The sequence below is a fragment of the Microtus ochrogaster genome, chromosome 8, assembly GCF_000317375.1.
Source record: "Microtus ochrogaster isolate Prairie Vole_2 chromosome 8, MicOch1.0, whole genome shotgun sequence".
NCBI lineage: Eukaryota > Metazoa > Chordata > Mammalia > Rodentia > Cricetidae > Microtus > Microtus ochrogaster.
In genome coordinates, this window is record NC_022015.1 from 52,705,509 (window position 1) to 52,721,156 (window position 15,648).

The 15,648-nt window shown below is 37.1% G+C and overlaps 1 protein-coding gene across 5 annotated transcripts in view; it reads right to left on the minus strand.

The window, feature by feature from the left end:
• Positions 1-15,648, minus strand: part of Smc5 (structural maintenance of chromosomes 5) — a 74,862-nt gene that overhangs the window by 30,587 nt on the left and 28,627 nt on the right. For all 5 annotated transcript variants that reach the window (XR_003377286.1, XM_005352067.2, XM_013348080.2 and 2 more), the window contains 4 exons: positions 10,319-10,574; positions 8,433-8,587; positions 4,231-4,344; positions 86-180 (listed from right to left, as the gene is read on the minus strand). Coding sequence is in view for 4 of the 5 variants with exons in the window: in XM_005352067.2 (XP_005352124.1) it covers positions 86-180; positions 4,231-4,344; positions 8,433-8,587; positions 10,319-10,574 (620 nt within the window). In the remaining variant the exon portion in view is untranslated. The remainder of the gene's footprint in view (positions 1-85; positions 181-4,230; positions 4,345-8,432; positions 8,588-10,318; positions 10,575-15,648) is intronic.

Genomic DNA, 15,648 nt, shown 5'->3' on the forward strand with positions numbered 1-15,648 from the left:
GCTTATAACAAACATATTATGTGAAGAATTAAAAGTCACTTAAGACTCAGTGTCTGAATTTGTTCTAATAATACTTTTAACTTACTTTAACTCATTCAGAGATCTTGAAGGTGCTTTGTCTGCGTAAGAAATCTTGGGAGCAATAACAGCATTTACTCTTAACTTCTTATTGTCACGAACCTGAATACAAGAAAAAGACAATACTAATTACCATGTGCTTAACTGAAATAATCTTTAAAGTCAACATATCCCCAATGGCACTACAAGGATGATCAGAAATTTAAACAAAGCATTATATTTTATTTTTTTTCTGTTAATTTTACCCCCTCTAAATTCAATCTGAGCTTTTCAACTTTATAGGTTCTCTGCTTTTGGTTTTTCTGTTCAAGACAGGGTCTTACTTAGTCTGTGGACAGGAATTTACTACAAACTCCAGGTTAACCTTACTCACAATCTTCTGCCTTGCCTCTCAAGGGCTGAGATTACAGGTATGTGCCCCTACAGCCATCTGAGAGTCCATTTCTTTCAGAAATATGTTCTAAATTTTCAGATGAAACAGGATGCCCGGAATTGGCTTCAAAATATATAGATGGCACTTATACTTTCATTAATAACAAATTATCTTGTATTGGGTTTACCTATCTGCCAATAATGATCATAAAACTCTAGGCAAAATTTCAAACAATAATTTTTTAAAGTACTAGGAAAACAAATTGGAGGGATGGAACTAGCTAGAATCTGAGTTTATGTGACTTGTGACTTGAGAGCATTCACTAATCGAGCAGGAGAGTTATAGAAATGGAAATTTAGGTAGAAAAATGTAGCTGTGGCTTGAAGAAATCAGAGAATGGAATTTGTGGTGGCTAGAATGAACATGTAAATTAAAAGGTAAATTCTTGTCAGGATCCCGACAAATGAGAAACCTCAGAATACTCAAACCTGTTTCTATCTCTGGCTGATGCTTCAGCTATAAACGTATGGAAAAATCCCAGTGGATCATGTAAAAGCAACAAACAGAAGTGGGAAGGCCTGAACAGTGGCCAGGGAGACGGCTCTCTATATAAAGTGCCTGTCATGAGCTCATAACCCTAATACCTACATACAAGCTGGATAGGGCAGCATATATCTATAACCAAAGCATTGGGTAGGTACAGAGATAGGAGGATTCCTAGAGCATATTAGCCAGCTAGCCTAGTCAATCAGTAAGCTCCATGTTAAGCAAGAGACTCTGCTTCAAATTTTTTTAAATATTTATTTATTATGTATACACTATTCTGTCTGTGTGCATGTATGCAGCCAGAAGAGGGCACCAGACCTCTTTACAGATGGTTGTGAGCCACCATGTGGTTGCCGGGAATTGAACTCAGGACCTTTGGAAGAGCAGGCAATGCTCTCAACCACTGAGCCATCTCTCCAGCCCCTCTGCTTCAAAAATTAATGTGGAGTTTCCTATGACTGGATTTCCAGAGTTCTGTATGCATTGCAAGCACTTTTGTACCATGAGCCAAAAACCAAAACCATAAACCAAAAAAACTCTGTTGTGAAAAAAAAAAACTATCAGGATGGAGAGAGGAAGACACCAAAAGGTCGATCTCTGGATTCCACACGCACACATGTGGGCACACACACAAAGATACAAAGACTCACACGCATTTGCTTTGGTTGCAAACATTTTGAAGTTTGAGTCCAATTCAGTTCGTTGCTAGTCAGTCTCTTCAGAAGGGAACTAACTGATCCTAACGGTATGATGTGCAATTTCAGTGAACAATAAAAATTCTAATGTATGAGAATCAAATGCCACCATAGCTAAGAGAAAAAGCAGTTTGCTTAACATGGAGTTTACTGATTGGCTAGGCTAGCTGACTAAGAGAAACTGACCTCACAGGAACACAAATGTCAGATTTAACACACAGGAATTTTAAGCAGTTAAGCTTATTCAAGAAAACCAATACCATACTGAATAAATAGATGGTCAACTATAGTGGACATAGTAAGCAAACAGATTTTAACAGAAACTCTAGATAAAAAATATACAATATCCAAAATAAAAAACTCACTCATGGAAGAGGGTATCTAGAATATATGAAAATAACAAGAAAAAGTAGAACATCAAGAAAACAAGCCAATTGAAAAGAATAGGGCAAGAAATTTCCAAAAGATAAAACAAATAGCTGAGAAACACTTCACCCTGAGGTCATCTAGGAAAAGTAAATTAAAATTACTCAGACATTCCATTTTATTCCAGTGAGGATGGCAAAGATCAATAAAACAAATGACAGCTGTGATGTCTAGTCTTGGCTGTCAAGCTGACCACATTTGGAAGCAACTAAAACATAAGTTGCTGGGCTCACCTCTGAGGAACTGTTCTTGGCTGGATCAGTTGAGGTCAGAAGACCCACCCTAAACCTTCTAGTGGCAGCCCACATGATATGAAAAAAGGAAGCTGTACTTTCTGTGTGCTTGCCCTCACTTTCACTGGCAAGTCCTACCCTGAGCCATTCTTTTGCTGGTGTTAGAACCTACTTCATTGGGATTCCAACATGGACAGAAAACTCAAAGATGTATAGAACCTCCCGGGACTTTGGCACTAGATTCGAATTGCTGAGAGATTTAGTCTGGTGGAATAAATTAACTATTGGATCCTTGGCTTTTTCACCAGGAGACAGTATTATTGGACTACTTGGGCTGTAAGCCACTCTAATAAGGCCCTTTCATATGTATATATGTTCACCCCATCTGTTAACCCTAACTGATCCTTAGTTAACCCTGACTAACACAATAGCACATGCTGGCAAGGATGCAGAGAAAGGGGAACACATAGTTCATTGCTATAACAATAATGGACTAAACCTCTTAAATTAAATGTTTTTCTTTATAAGAGTTGTCACAGTGTCACAGTAATAAAAACCCTAAGACAGGCCATAAAGCGTACATTTAGTAAGTAAAACATACACTGGGCTGGGGAGAGGGTTTAAGAGGTAAAGTGTGTGCCTTGTAAGCACAGGACAGAGTTTGACCTCTGGAGAACATACAAACAGAGGGTGTGTGGGGTGTGTATGCACACTTATAATCTCAGTGAGGGGAGGTGGAGACAGGTATATCTCTTTAGACTTTTCTGGCCAGCCAGCCTACTCTAACTGGTGACTTCTAGGTGAGTAGAAAACTTGGTCTCAAAAATAGAAAAAAAGCACAAATAAACGACCCCCCCACAAATAACAAACCAAAAACCATCTCCACTCCAAAAGGAATAAAAACCCAAACTAAACCAAACCCTCAAACCTGAACCACAAACCTTTTTACATACTGCAAAAGATAAAACAAAGCTGAGGCAGTAGAATGAAGGAGTCTCACTGGTGAAGAACACATTAACATTCTAAAACTTCTTTCATGTCATTTACATTAAAAAAATAAGTGTGAAGGCTGGAGAGGTAGCTCAGAGGTTAAGAGCACTGGATGTTCTTCCAGAGGCCCTGTGTTCAATTCCCAATAACTACATGGCGGCTCACAACCATCTATAATGAAATCTGTTACTCTTTTCCAGTGTGTAGAAATATATACACAGATATATACAGATAGAACACTGTATAATCTTGCCGGGCAGTGGTGACACATGCCTTTAATCCCAGCACTTGGAAGGAAGAGGCAGGTGAATCCCTGTGAGTTTGAGGCCAGCCCAGTCTACAAGAGCAAGTTCCAGGACAGCTAGGAATGTTACATAGGGAAACCCTGCCTCGAAAAAAACCAAATAAGTAAACAAATAAATATAAGGGAATATATCGAGGATAAGGAAGGTGTTATTTTTTTCAGAGCACACAGGAGATCACAAATCTGCTGTGCGACTTGTGCTATGTAAAGACTTACCACTTGTATCAATTCAATAAATGCTGATTGGCCAGTAGCCAAGCAGGAAGTATAGGTGGGGCGACCAGAACAGAAGAATTCTGGGAAGAGGAAAAGTTCGGTCTCACCCAGATGTAGAGGAAGCAAGATGTGACTGCCTTGCTGTGGCTAATACAGACAAGAATTATGGGCTAATTTAAGTTATCAGAACAAGTAAGAAGCCCGAGCTAATAGGCCAATCAGTTTATGATTATTATAGACCTGTGTGTTTCTTTGGGACTGAATGGCTGCAGGACGGGGAGGGACAGAAACCTCAGTCAACACAAACTCATAAAGGAGAAAATCAGAAGGTGCCTTGTTAATCAGAACATAGTGTTGGTTAGTACTTACCTCTCTGAGGAAAATCTCCATATCCTCTTGACTTTCAAACACAAAGGCTCTTAAGTCATTTGATGAAATATGATTTTCAACATATTTTGCATTTTTATTATCTTTCATATTAATCTAAAAAAGGAAAAATTAGTTTTTTCTGAAACCTACTGATAATCTTAGAGCATATGCAAATATCTTGGATGTATTTAATTACATGAAATTTACTCATAATTTCCAAACATTTCATTTTTTACTCCGAACAATCATATGAAGATCTGCTGCACAATGAGTTTTAAATTATCTCAGAAACAACCTTAGTTTCCCACTGGTTAACTCACTGGAGTTGGAGACTGCTAACTGAATATAAACAGTTCTCATCTTCCCTGAAGCTTAGTACTTTCCTTCTTAACCTTGACAAAAACTTCCTATTATATTGGTAATAGTTCATAGGTATAAAACCGTAATAAAACCTTCATAAGACACATGGAAAAAACTTGTTATGTTGGTCAGCTGTTGAAGCCTTTAGAAAGATTTGCATAGCTAAGACATAAATTTATTTATTTAGGGTTTTAGGGTGTTTTTTTCTACTATGTGATTCTACCTGCAATTCATTATGTGGCTTGTGCTCCAGGCCTCAAACTTGTGATCCTCTCTCACATCAACCTCATAGGTCCTGGTATTATAGGTATATACCACAAACAACTTTTACAAACATGTTAAAAAATATTTGCTAATTAGATATTACAGCACAAGTGACTCAATTCTATGGAAGATACTAAGACAGGTAAGTGGAGAACTGTCTCAAGAATATTAAATCTTTCTTTATTACACATGAATGAGCAAAATGCAAAGCAAAGAACCATACAGTTTTCACTAACAAAGACACAGTAGAAAGTGCTGTCTAGTAGATTTCACAGGAGAGCTAGATGAAAGACAAAGTATTCACACAGGATGCTTTACTATGAAGCATGCTATTTTTGACCAGGGCTCTGGTCTGGGGATATATCTCAGTGGGAAAGTACTTGTCTACTATGTAACGGGCCCTAGATGCAATTTCTAAAACTGCCTTAAAAAAAAAATATAGAGATAGTATGGTTAAAAAAGTAAATAAAAAAGGTTTGTTATCTAAACACTGGCCAATACTATTCTCTAGAAAACATCAGCAAATGTAGAAAAATGGGAATACAGACAGACAACAATCTTTGTGAGATATGATCATCCAAGTATACACTCTACAATCATCTGGTGGCTGTCATTTCACACTTTTTTTTATATTCAATTACTCTACTAGAAGAAGTACAAATGAATGAAGATATAAGCTGATATTCACTCCAAGTAGAATGGACAAAAACAACTGCTATGGATGAGCCAGACATGATTTGGTTCTCAAGTTTTCCCAGGGTGTATTCATTAGAAATATCTTTCCATTTGAGAACCAAAAGCCCTCATCTTGTGTCAACAGCTCATGTAATTCTTTGAAATCTCACAGTCATTTTGGTTACTAGCCAGTTAGTGCCAGTGTAGCAGTGGATAATTTCCACTTTTTCCAGGTGTAATGCATATCCTCAAGTAAAATTTATACAAAGCATTGGTTCTTCAGCTTCCTGTTTCTTAGAATCCTGTTCCTTTCTTTCTGGTATTCAGTGAAAACAAAACTTCTAAGAGAATTTTACAGTTATACCTTCACAGAGGAGTAAGATACAGACTGGCAGGCACAGCAGACATACCATTCTTGATATCATCTGGTTGATGCAGTCTCCTGTTTCATATTTTTTAAACGAAAAATTTCTACATAGCCTATTCAACTCACTTTATAATTCATTAACATGTTATAAATGCATTCATTTATTATTAGACCTAACCTGTAGCATTATGTTTATATGTATGCAGGTGTGCAGGTTCACCTACATGCGTATAAGTAGAGGTCAGAGGACAATCACCACTGTTCCTCAAACTCACCTGGCCTGGTGCTCACTAAGCAGATTAGACTGGCTTATGGAGAGCCCCAGTGATCCATCTGCCTCCACCTCCCTAATGCTAAGATTATAAGCACACCACCACGGTTGGTTTTTTGACATGGATTCTTGGGGATCAAATTCAGGTTTTTGCAAGCACTTTATCAAATGATCTATCCCCAGACCCTACAACAGTATTTTAATGGTTGAACTGAATTCTACTGTGAAAATAAAAGCTAATTTATCTCACCTACCAGTATCTTTAAGAATTTTCTTCATTATGCACATTACTTCTGTTAATATAAGGTATAGTTGTTAATGAGACTAGTATCTATAAATCTTATCTTAACTTCTCCTGCTCTAGACTGAAGTCATTAGAAATAAATCACAGAAACAGAACAAGCTATATGACTGACATTTTCAATGTATATATTCTTAACATGCTGATGCAGGTTAATTTTCAGGTAGACTTGACGAGTTAGTAAGTGCACACACATACAGATACGAATGGAAACAGAAGCAAGAAGAGTGAAAAGTCACTACATGAAGGTTGAAAAGTAGAATACATCTTTTTATTTTAAATACTCAGATGTAGTTAAAAATGTAAATATACTCCAACTAGTGATATATGCTGGTTATGAGTTATACAGTTAAGACAATCTGATTAAGTTCTGAACTATTTATTACTGAGGTTGTTATTTTAAAAAAAAGTGTAAATAACTATATGCATATAACTTATAGCAAGGATTTTTACAGTCCTTATCAATAGATTAAAACAATGAAAATACACTAAATATAAATTATCTTTCTAATTTTGGAAAAATATTCTCTTTGCTGTTCTTTCTGCTTGGTTTAGGAGGACAGGGTTTTACTATGTAACCCAGGTTAGAAAGGAACTAAACTCTAAATCCTCCTGCCCCAGCCACTTGAGAACTGAGATTATAGGCACATGCAACTGTGAAGAAAAGAATGTGTTATGGAAATAAATTTTACTAATATCAGATATAATAAGAATTAAATCTATGCTATCTTAATAGAGTATGGTTAGAGAAAATAGGGCTCGTCATGAATTCTGCAAAGATAAATTACAATTTTTCAAATAAAAAATGCCCAGGAAAAATTATTCTTTGGTTATTTTTTTTGGGGGGGGGTTTCTAATCTTATTTATCTATATCTAGTATATCACCATTAAGGAATGTGTTTTCTTACTCTTATATCCCTTTATAAAGTCAAACTAATTACTTGATAGTTTGATGGAAATTTAGTGACCAAACTTCACTAAATTATTTGCTATAGTTTTTCTATTTCTGATGATCCACAGTAATTATATCAATTATTTGCTTCATTCACAAAATCCTCAGAATGCTTTTTATACAAGATAACTTTCTTGCTTATCTGTCAATCATCCCTTATCAACATTTTTATAGCAGTTTTCTTCCTCTTAAACAGTTTTGACTCTAATAATCTAAACATTAGTCAAGCAAGCTTACTATATGCACAACTGTAGGTTAGAAAATCCCATTTCCTATCTTTTTATGGGGTGTGTTTGTGCCTTTGTGTGCACATACATGCAGATGCCAGAGGTTGATATAGGTTGTTTCCCTCAATTTTGTTCCAAATTACCTGGTTTGGAGAGTCTCTCACTAAATGTGGAGCTGCAAATCTGGCTAGACTGGCTGGCCAGAGACCCTATTATCTGTTTCCTCAGTGCTGGGATTATAGGCATGCCATCGCCAACGTTCACCTTTACATATAGTTTTTGGGGATCTTTTTTTCCCCTCTATATACGGTTTATGGGGATCAAATCAAGGTCTTCGTGGCCAGTACTTTACAGACTGAACTTTTTCTCCAGCCCCCCCAGTTTTAAACCTCTTTCTTGAAAAAAATTCATAGGCTTATATATTACTATGGTTAAAGGGCATTTTAAAAAACTTATGTATGGATTCAGCCATGCAATGCTTACAAGTCCAATAATGAAAAACCAGGGTCTTAGCTAGGTGGTGGAAACATCCACCTTTAATCCTAGCAGGAGAGAGGCAGAGGCAGGTGGATCTCATGAGTTCAAGACTAGCCTGGGCTACAGAGTAAGTTCCAGGGACAGCCAACATTCCACAGAGAAGCCTTGTCTCAAAAAACACAAAAACAAACAAGCAAACAAAAACCTAGGGTCATAATAAAAATAAGACTTCTTATATCAACAAAAACCTACAATTTCCTAATAGTAAAACTGACTGATATTACAAAAAAAAAAATAAAATTTCTTACCGTGAGCATTATGGGCTCACAGACTCTTTGCTTAAACCTATCTCTGTTATTTCTGAGCCACAAGACAGCATCGTATGTGTCCCGGTACCGCTGTCTCAGTTTATCTTCCTTTTGATTCATTAGATTGTCAAAACGTATGATATGATCACCCACACCTAAAATTGGAAGGAAAAGTATCATTTCTCTGAAAACATTAGTACATCAACCTGTAAACAATACAGAATATCTTAAATCTAGGTTATAAATACCACCCATAACAGATCTTTCAAAATCACTTAATTCTTAAGATAAAAAATAACCCTGAAGCTACTGAAAAGCAAAGCACTTGGGGCGGGGGTAGCTTTTCTAGCAGAAATAGTAGATTTGAGATTTTTTTTTATTCTGAGAGAAAAAAATGGATATTCAGTTCCACCTTTAATATATAGCTGAATATATAATAAAATCAAGAAAGGGGAATGCTAAATGTAAAATGTCTCAGGTAGTTCAAGAACAATAAAATTAATTTTCAGTATCTCTTCTTAGATTAAGTTACTTAAACTCATAAGAAAATAAAGAGAGGAGGTTGGGGAAAGATGACAAAATTCAGGAATCAATTTACTTAGTGAAGGGTGGTATGAGACAAATCCCAGATGAGTGAGGATCTTGGAGGAGGCCTTGGAAACAACCTGGTTAGATGAAAGCAGAACAGCAAGATGCAGAATTAAAAAAAAAAAATTGGATTTTTCTCTTTCCAAATTTAAGAAAATGCTGGGCTGGTGAGATGATCAGTGGATCAAAGTGTTCATTATGTAAGCCTGATGACCTCAGCTTGATTCACAGATCATATGGTGGTAAGAAAATAAAACCAACTCCAGAAGACTGTCCTCTGACCTCCATGTGTGCCTAGGGGCAACTGCATGCCCAGATATACAAATAATAACAACTTGTTCTTAATTTAAAGATAAGCTACAACAAATGGTGTTTCTTAAAAAAAGGAAATTAAAATTCTTAAAAATATTATCAATGAAAGTCAATTCAAGTATAATGTACCTGGCTGTAAATAAGTTTAGAAGTCAAACTGTTAAGAAAGCATATACAGCCAGGTGATGGTGGTGCTTTTAATCAGGCAGAGGCAGAAGGATCTCTGTAAGTTCAAGGGCATCCTGGTCTATAAGAAAAAGCTAGTTCCAGAACAGGCACGAAAGCTACACAGAGAAACCCTGTCTTGAAAAAAAAATCAAAAAACAAAAAGAAAGTACATGCAATTATAGTCCCCAATAAAGCTTTACTTTTCAAACAGAAATCATGTATAGGAGAGACTTGAATATGGAAAGAGTGGGAGTACTACATTAGTACCTGGGCATACAAAACATACACAAGAACTGACAAAATTCCCTAAAAATGTTAGCATTACTAATATAGTAATTTGGAATTACAATACAAAGGAGGTGTATTTAACCCCAGCACTCGGGAGGCAGAGACAGGTGGATCTCTGTGAGTTTGAGCCCATCCTGGTCTACAAGAGCAAGTTCCAGGACAATCAGGACTACACAGAGAAACTCTGTCTCGAAAAACAAAAAAAGAGAGAGATAATACATTGAGTAAAATCTAGACTCAAGAGAAAACAGAAAACTAAGGTATATAAAGTTAATTAAGCAACACCGAAATATGATGTGATAATAAAAGCAGGATTGTCACAACAAACTGCTAACACTGGGACTTAAGGTAGCAAGGGAAGTGCCACTCTTCCTGAATTTCTTTCAACTATATGTACCTAGCATTCAGACAGACAGATTAAATGACCAAAGATCTCAAGTTTTATCTAAGAATCAGTATGAGGGGGTGAGAATAAGAGAAATAAGCAAGGCTCCATTTTATAAACCATTTTTTGCCCCCAAGAAACTTACTCCGTTTCTGCTTCTCTAGCATCTCCTTTTCCCTTTGCTTGTCAATGATCTCTCCTTCACACGATCCCTTTTCCTCCTGAACTCGCCTCAGATCATTTGTGATGGCATCAATCTGAGGCTGAAGGTTCTCGCAGTTCTCTACAGTCCTGAGTTCATTCTGCAAGTCCTCTATCATCTTGCGCGTGTTGCTTATTCTCTTCTGCCGGTCATGTTCTTCATTCTGTTTGACTGTTAAGGCCTGCTGAAGTTCCTTAATCTAACAAAACAAAAGTAGGCTAGTGTCCAAGATTGTTTTCTTCTGGTTTATTAGCTTTGTACAGTGATATAGCTTTAAACTGTCTAGGGAATGGTGTGGTGCTCACTGGAAGAGCTGACCTGTCTAGCTTACAGAAGACCTACGGTTGGGTCACCACACACACACATACACACACACACACGCACGCACGCACGCACGCACTTCTCTCATTAAGAGGTAGTAGGTAAGTGTATCAAAAGTACTTAAGAGCAACTTAACATATAATTAATGCTCATTAAAATACTTGAATAAAAACACATAAAACCAGATGCCCAAATATTTACAGAAATATCTGCCACACATATGAACAAAATTAAAAAGGAATGATACTAATTGTAAGTTCTTGCTTTTAATATCAAAGAATTTTCTTTCAACGAAATTCTGTTCTGCTAACAATTCAAGTTAACACTGAAATTTTAATCATCTTTATATTTAAAAATTTTATAATCAGTATAATTTTTTTAAAATCAGATGTATTGACTGCTACTTATTGTCAAAGAATTTAATTAAAATAATAGTATTCTAAAAATATCATTTTCTTTAAAGACATTTACAAATGGGGGACTGGATGATAGCTAGTGATTAAGAGCTCCTTAAAGGTCCTGGTCTTGATTCCCAGTACCCACATGGCAGCTCACAATCACCAGTAACTCCAGTTTCAGGGGATCCAGTACCCTCCTGTAGCTTTAGGAACACATGTATGCAAAGACATACAAGGAGGCAAAACACCCATATACATACATACACCTAACAACCAAAAAAAAAAAAAAACCCCACCAGATATACACAAATATAAGCTTCTACATTTAACTTACTTTTATAACTAGAATGTTGTGTTAAAATAGATAAAAGTTAGCACACTGTATAATCTGTTAATTTAGCACATTGCATAATGTCTTAACTAGTTTTATTTCTAAGTCACATTTATTTCTTTCCTCCATCATGAGCAATAATAAATTAATTATAAAGAATATGGAATATCTCACTCAGGATAATGTTTTCTATTTCCATTCATTTGCATACAAAATTCAAGATGTCATTGTTTTTTACCGCTGAGTAGTACTCTAATGTGTAGATGTGTCACACTTTCTTTATCCATTCTTCCATTGAAGGGCATCTAGGCTGTTTCCAGGTTCTGGCTATTACAAATAGTGCTGCTATGAACATAGGTGAACAAATGCTTTTGTAGTATGATTGGGCATCTCGTGGGTATATTCCCAAAAGTGGTATTGCTGGATCTTGAGGTAGATTGACTCCTAATTTTCTGAGAAACCGCCACAATGATTTCCAAAGTGGTTGCACAAGTTTGCATTCCCACCAGCAATGGATGAGTGTTCCCCTTACTCTACATCCTCTCCAGCATAGGCTATCATTGGTGTTTTTGATTTTAGCCATTCTGACAGGTGTAAGATGGTATCTCAAAGTTGTTTTGATTTGCATTTCCCTGATAGCTAAGGAAGTTGAACATGTCCTTAAGTATCTTTTGGCCATCTGAAATTCTTCTGTTGAAAATTCTCTGTTCAGTTCAGTACCCCATTTTGGGTTGGCAAGAGGTTTGGCTCTAGAGGGGTTCCCAGGTGTCCATGGGGATGTCCCAAGCTAGGTCCCTGGGTAGTGGAGGAGAGGGTGCCTGAATTGGCCTTGTCCCATAAATTTGGGTAATAGAAAAAAGACTTTGCCCAAGCCAGGCGTGACCCATCTGTCCTGTTGCAGAAGCACAGGGGTTGTTAAAATTTAATAAGAGAGAGTGGATTGTAGGCCCATATTTCTATATGGTGTGGCAGCCAGGCTCTGAAGCCATGGGTCCCACCTGAGGTGGTCACGTAGACCTTCAGACAGGCTGTCACTGCCTCAACAATAGCTGGGATGTGCTGCTCCTTTCTCTTTTGTTAAAAATGTACATTGCCTGGGGAGAGGTGTTTGCCAAAGCTGATGACTAAGTTGCAGGTATTTCCCTGTCCTGTGTCCCCCGGAAAGAGAATATTAATGAGATATCTACCTTGGTTGACTGGGGGGTTAAAAAGATGTTTTGTACAATAAACGAGGGTAGATCTTCGGGATGGAGAGAAGCCTGAGATGCCCTTCCGTGATGATGATGTAAGCTGTGTCTGGTTATTTCTCACGCCTCCGTACCGGTCGAATGAGGGAAAATAGTTCTCTATGTCGGGGCCCATGGGCCCTGACAGTCAGACTGATGACTATCTTGAATATCACCATAGAACCTTTGTCCAGAAACAGATGGAGATAGAGACAGAGACCCACATCGGAGCACTGGACTGAGCTCCCAAGGTCCAGCTGAAGAGCAGAAGGAGGGATAATATGAGCAAGGAAGTCAGGACCGCGAGGGGTTGGTTCACCCACTGAGACAGTGTGCCTGATCTAATGGGAGCTCACCAAAGCCAGCTGGACTGGGACTGAAGGAGCATGGGATCAAACTGGACTCTCTGAATGTGGCCGATAATTGGGGTTGACTGAGAAGCCAATGATAATGGCACTGGGATTTGTTTCTACTGCATGTACTGGCTTTTTGGGATCCTAGTCTATTTGGATGCACACCTTCTTAAGCCTGGATGGAGCGGGGAGGGCCTTGGACTTCCCACAGGACAGGGTACCCTGTCCTCTCTTAGGACTGGAGGGGGAGGGGGGGAACAGGACGGAAATGGGAGGAGGGGAGAAGGTGGAAATTTTGAATGGTATTATTTATAAAGCAATAAAAAAGAATATGGAAAATGTAGACAGAACAAATAAAAATAATTTATAATGGGAAATCTTTAAGATTTTATACTTCTTCAATGCCTACTTGTATCTTATTTATAAACACTTGTATTAAATGACAACACTCAAGCTTTACTGACATTTTCACTATGCTCCCCACATATTCTTGCAAAAAAAAAATTAGCCTCAGTATTATGTCTTGTCATATTGAAACACCACACTTTATTCCTTATAGTTAGGATTTCTTTCTGAAATTCAAATTTAGTGCTATCAAGAAAATAAAGCAAACATACGCCAAATCCTGTCTTCTATATCAAACAAAGAGAAAAGAAAATAACAGAATGTTTATGTATATACACACATTGAAAAATTAAAGAAATAGACAAGAAATCACAATATTCAGCCATGAAACTCACAAAATCCAAATCATTCAGGAGAATAAGTGAGCATGTCAGAGTATAAGAACAAGAATTTATTCACTAAACACATAAAAACATCCAAGCCCACAAGAAGACAAGAAACTGAACATATATAAATGTTGAACACTCGGTACAATGATATATTTTATAATAATAATAAAAGAAAAAAAACCCAGTAGATTGGGCAGAAGGTTTGCCAAAAGAAAGCCTTTAAAATTGGACCTTAAAAAACAGAAACACACCTCAATGACTCCTTATATTTTGGCTATGCTTTCTCAACTATAACACATTTGCTACCTTCATCCAGTAGACTATCAATACCACCAACAATCACATCAGTCCCAACACGACTGGTACTGATGTTGAACATGAGCACATACCAAGTTTAAATCTCACATCTCCAGGTTTTAATACCACTGTAGTGTTGCTTAATCTCTTTGAATGTACTTTCTTATTCTAGCTGAAACCTGGGTATTTCTGGAAGATACTTCTCTGCTGAGATCTCTCAAGTAAGCCTTTATTGGCCATAAATCTTTAGATTTAGAACCAAAGTCAGGGGTTCCCTCATGGCAATTACCTCCTTTCTCCTTTCATTGCGCTCTATTTCAACTTCTTTTAATAACATTGGATCAGATGATGCTACCCATCATCATTGTAGCAAATTAACTACTTCCTTCAAAGTTCTCCCTCACTACTTACAGACTGATGACTCTGGCACCTGATTCACTGTCTTCTTTAATCCACCGTTATGCCTGTGGGTCATGTGACTTCAACCTAAACACAGAAAGTCAATCTTTTTGGTCTCTGTGTTTTTTTTAACCTCTTTAACTTCAATGACATTTTCCTTATATTGTAGACAATGTAATTCACTAAAAGCCACACAGCTTCTGAAAACTGTATTTCTGCAAAGTTATTCTAAAATAATTACTTCCTTCTCTCCACTATATTCTGCGTGGTATTCCTAGTTTACCTATTCTTTAAATCCAAAGGATCCTGAAATCTATTGACCCATTTACTATCATCTCAATCCATCATCTCCTTTATTTCTTTAGCCACCTGGGTTCCATAACGTGCCATTCAATCATTTCCTTGTTAAGACCCACTGATCCTCAGCTCATGTTATACTGAAAAGAAAATAAGCTTAATGCTAACTAACTACATGTTTCTGCTATATCTAAGCAACTGAAATAATGTAAAGCATCCTGGAAAACTGGTTTCACAAAAATGGCAGTGAAAACTACCTGACGCTCTCATTCCTATGTAAATTCCTCATTTCCTCCATTCTTTGGTCTTACTGTTGCCTTCCGCTATTAAGTCAGCTCATGTCCTTGCCCCATACTCCATTAGAATAGTTTAAAATCATATCTTACTTTAAACTCATCACATCTGCAGTTTTTATCTTCCACAAAGTAAAAACAGTCCCTATAAGTACCTAACTCTATCCCCTTCAAGACTACTTCAAACAAGTTTTTCAAATGATTTATAATGAAAGACCTTTGGAAATAATCTCAAACCACTGTAAGCCGAATTTTAGTCACTATCATTACAATAAATTATCAACGGAGGTCTTAGAAAACACATAATCTAAGGTAAATGCACTTTTAGGAATATCCCAAGAGCAACAAAAGCATGACGACATACAAAAAGGCAGACAAGTAGCTGGGAGATGGCTTGGAGGGTGAATCACTTGCTATTAAGTGTGAGGACTTGAGTTTAGATCCTGTACGGGATGGTTTTTTTGTCAACTTCTAGATAGCTAGAGCTATCAGAAAAAAGGAACCTCAGCTGAGAAAATGCTTCCACCAGACAGACTATTGGCAAGTCTGTAGTGTACTCATTTTCCACTCTCTCCATATCTCTTCAATATAGTGCTTGAAGTTCTTGCAATAGCAATAAGACAG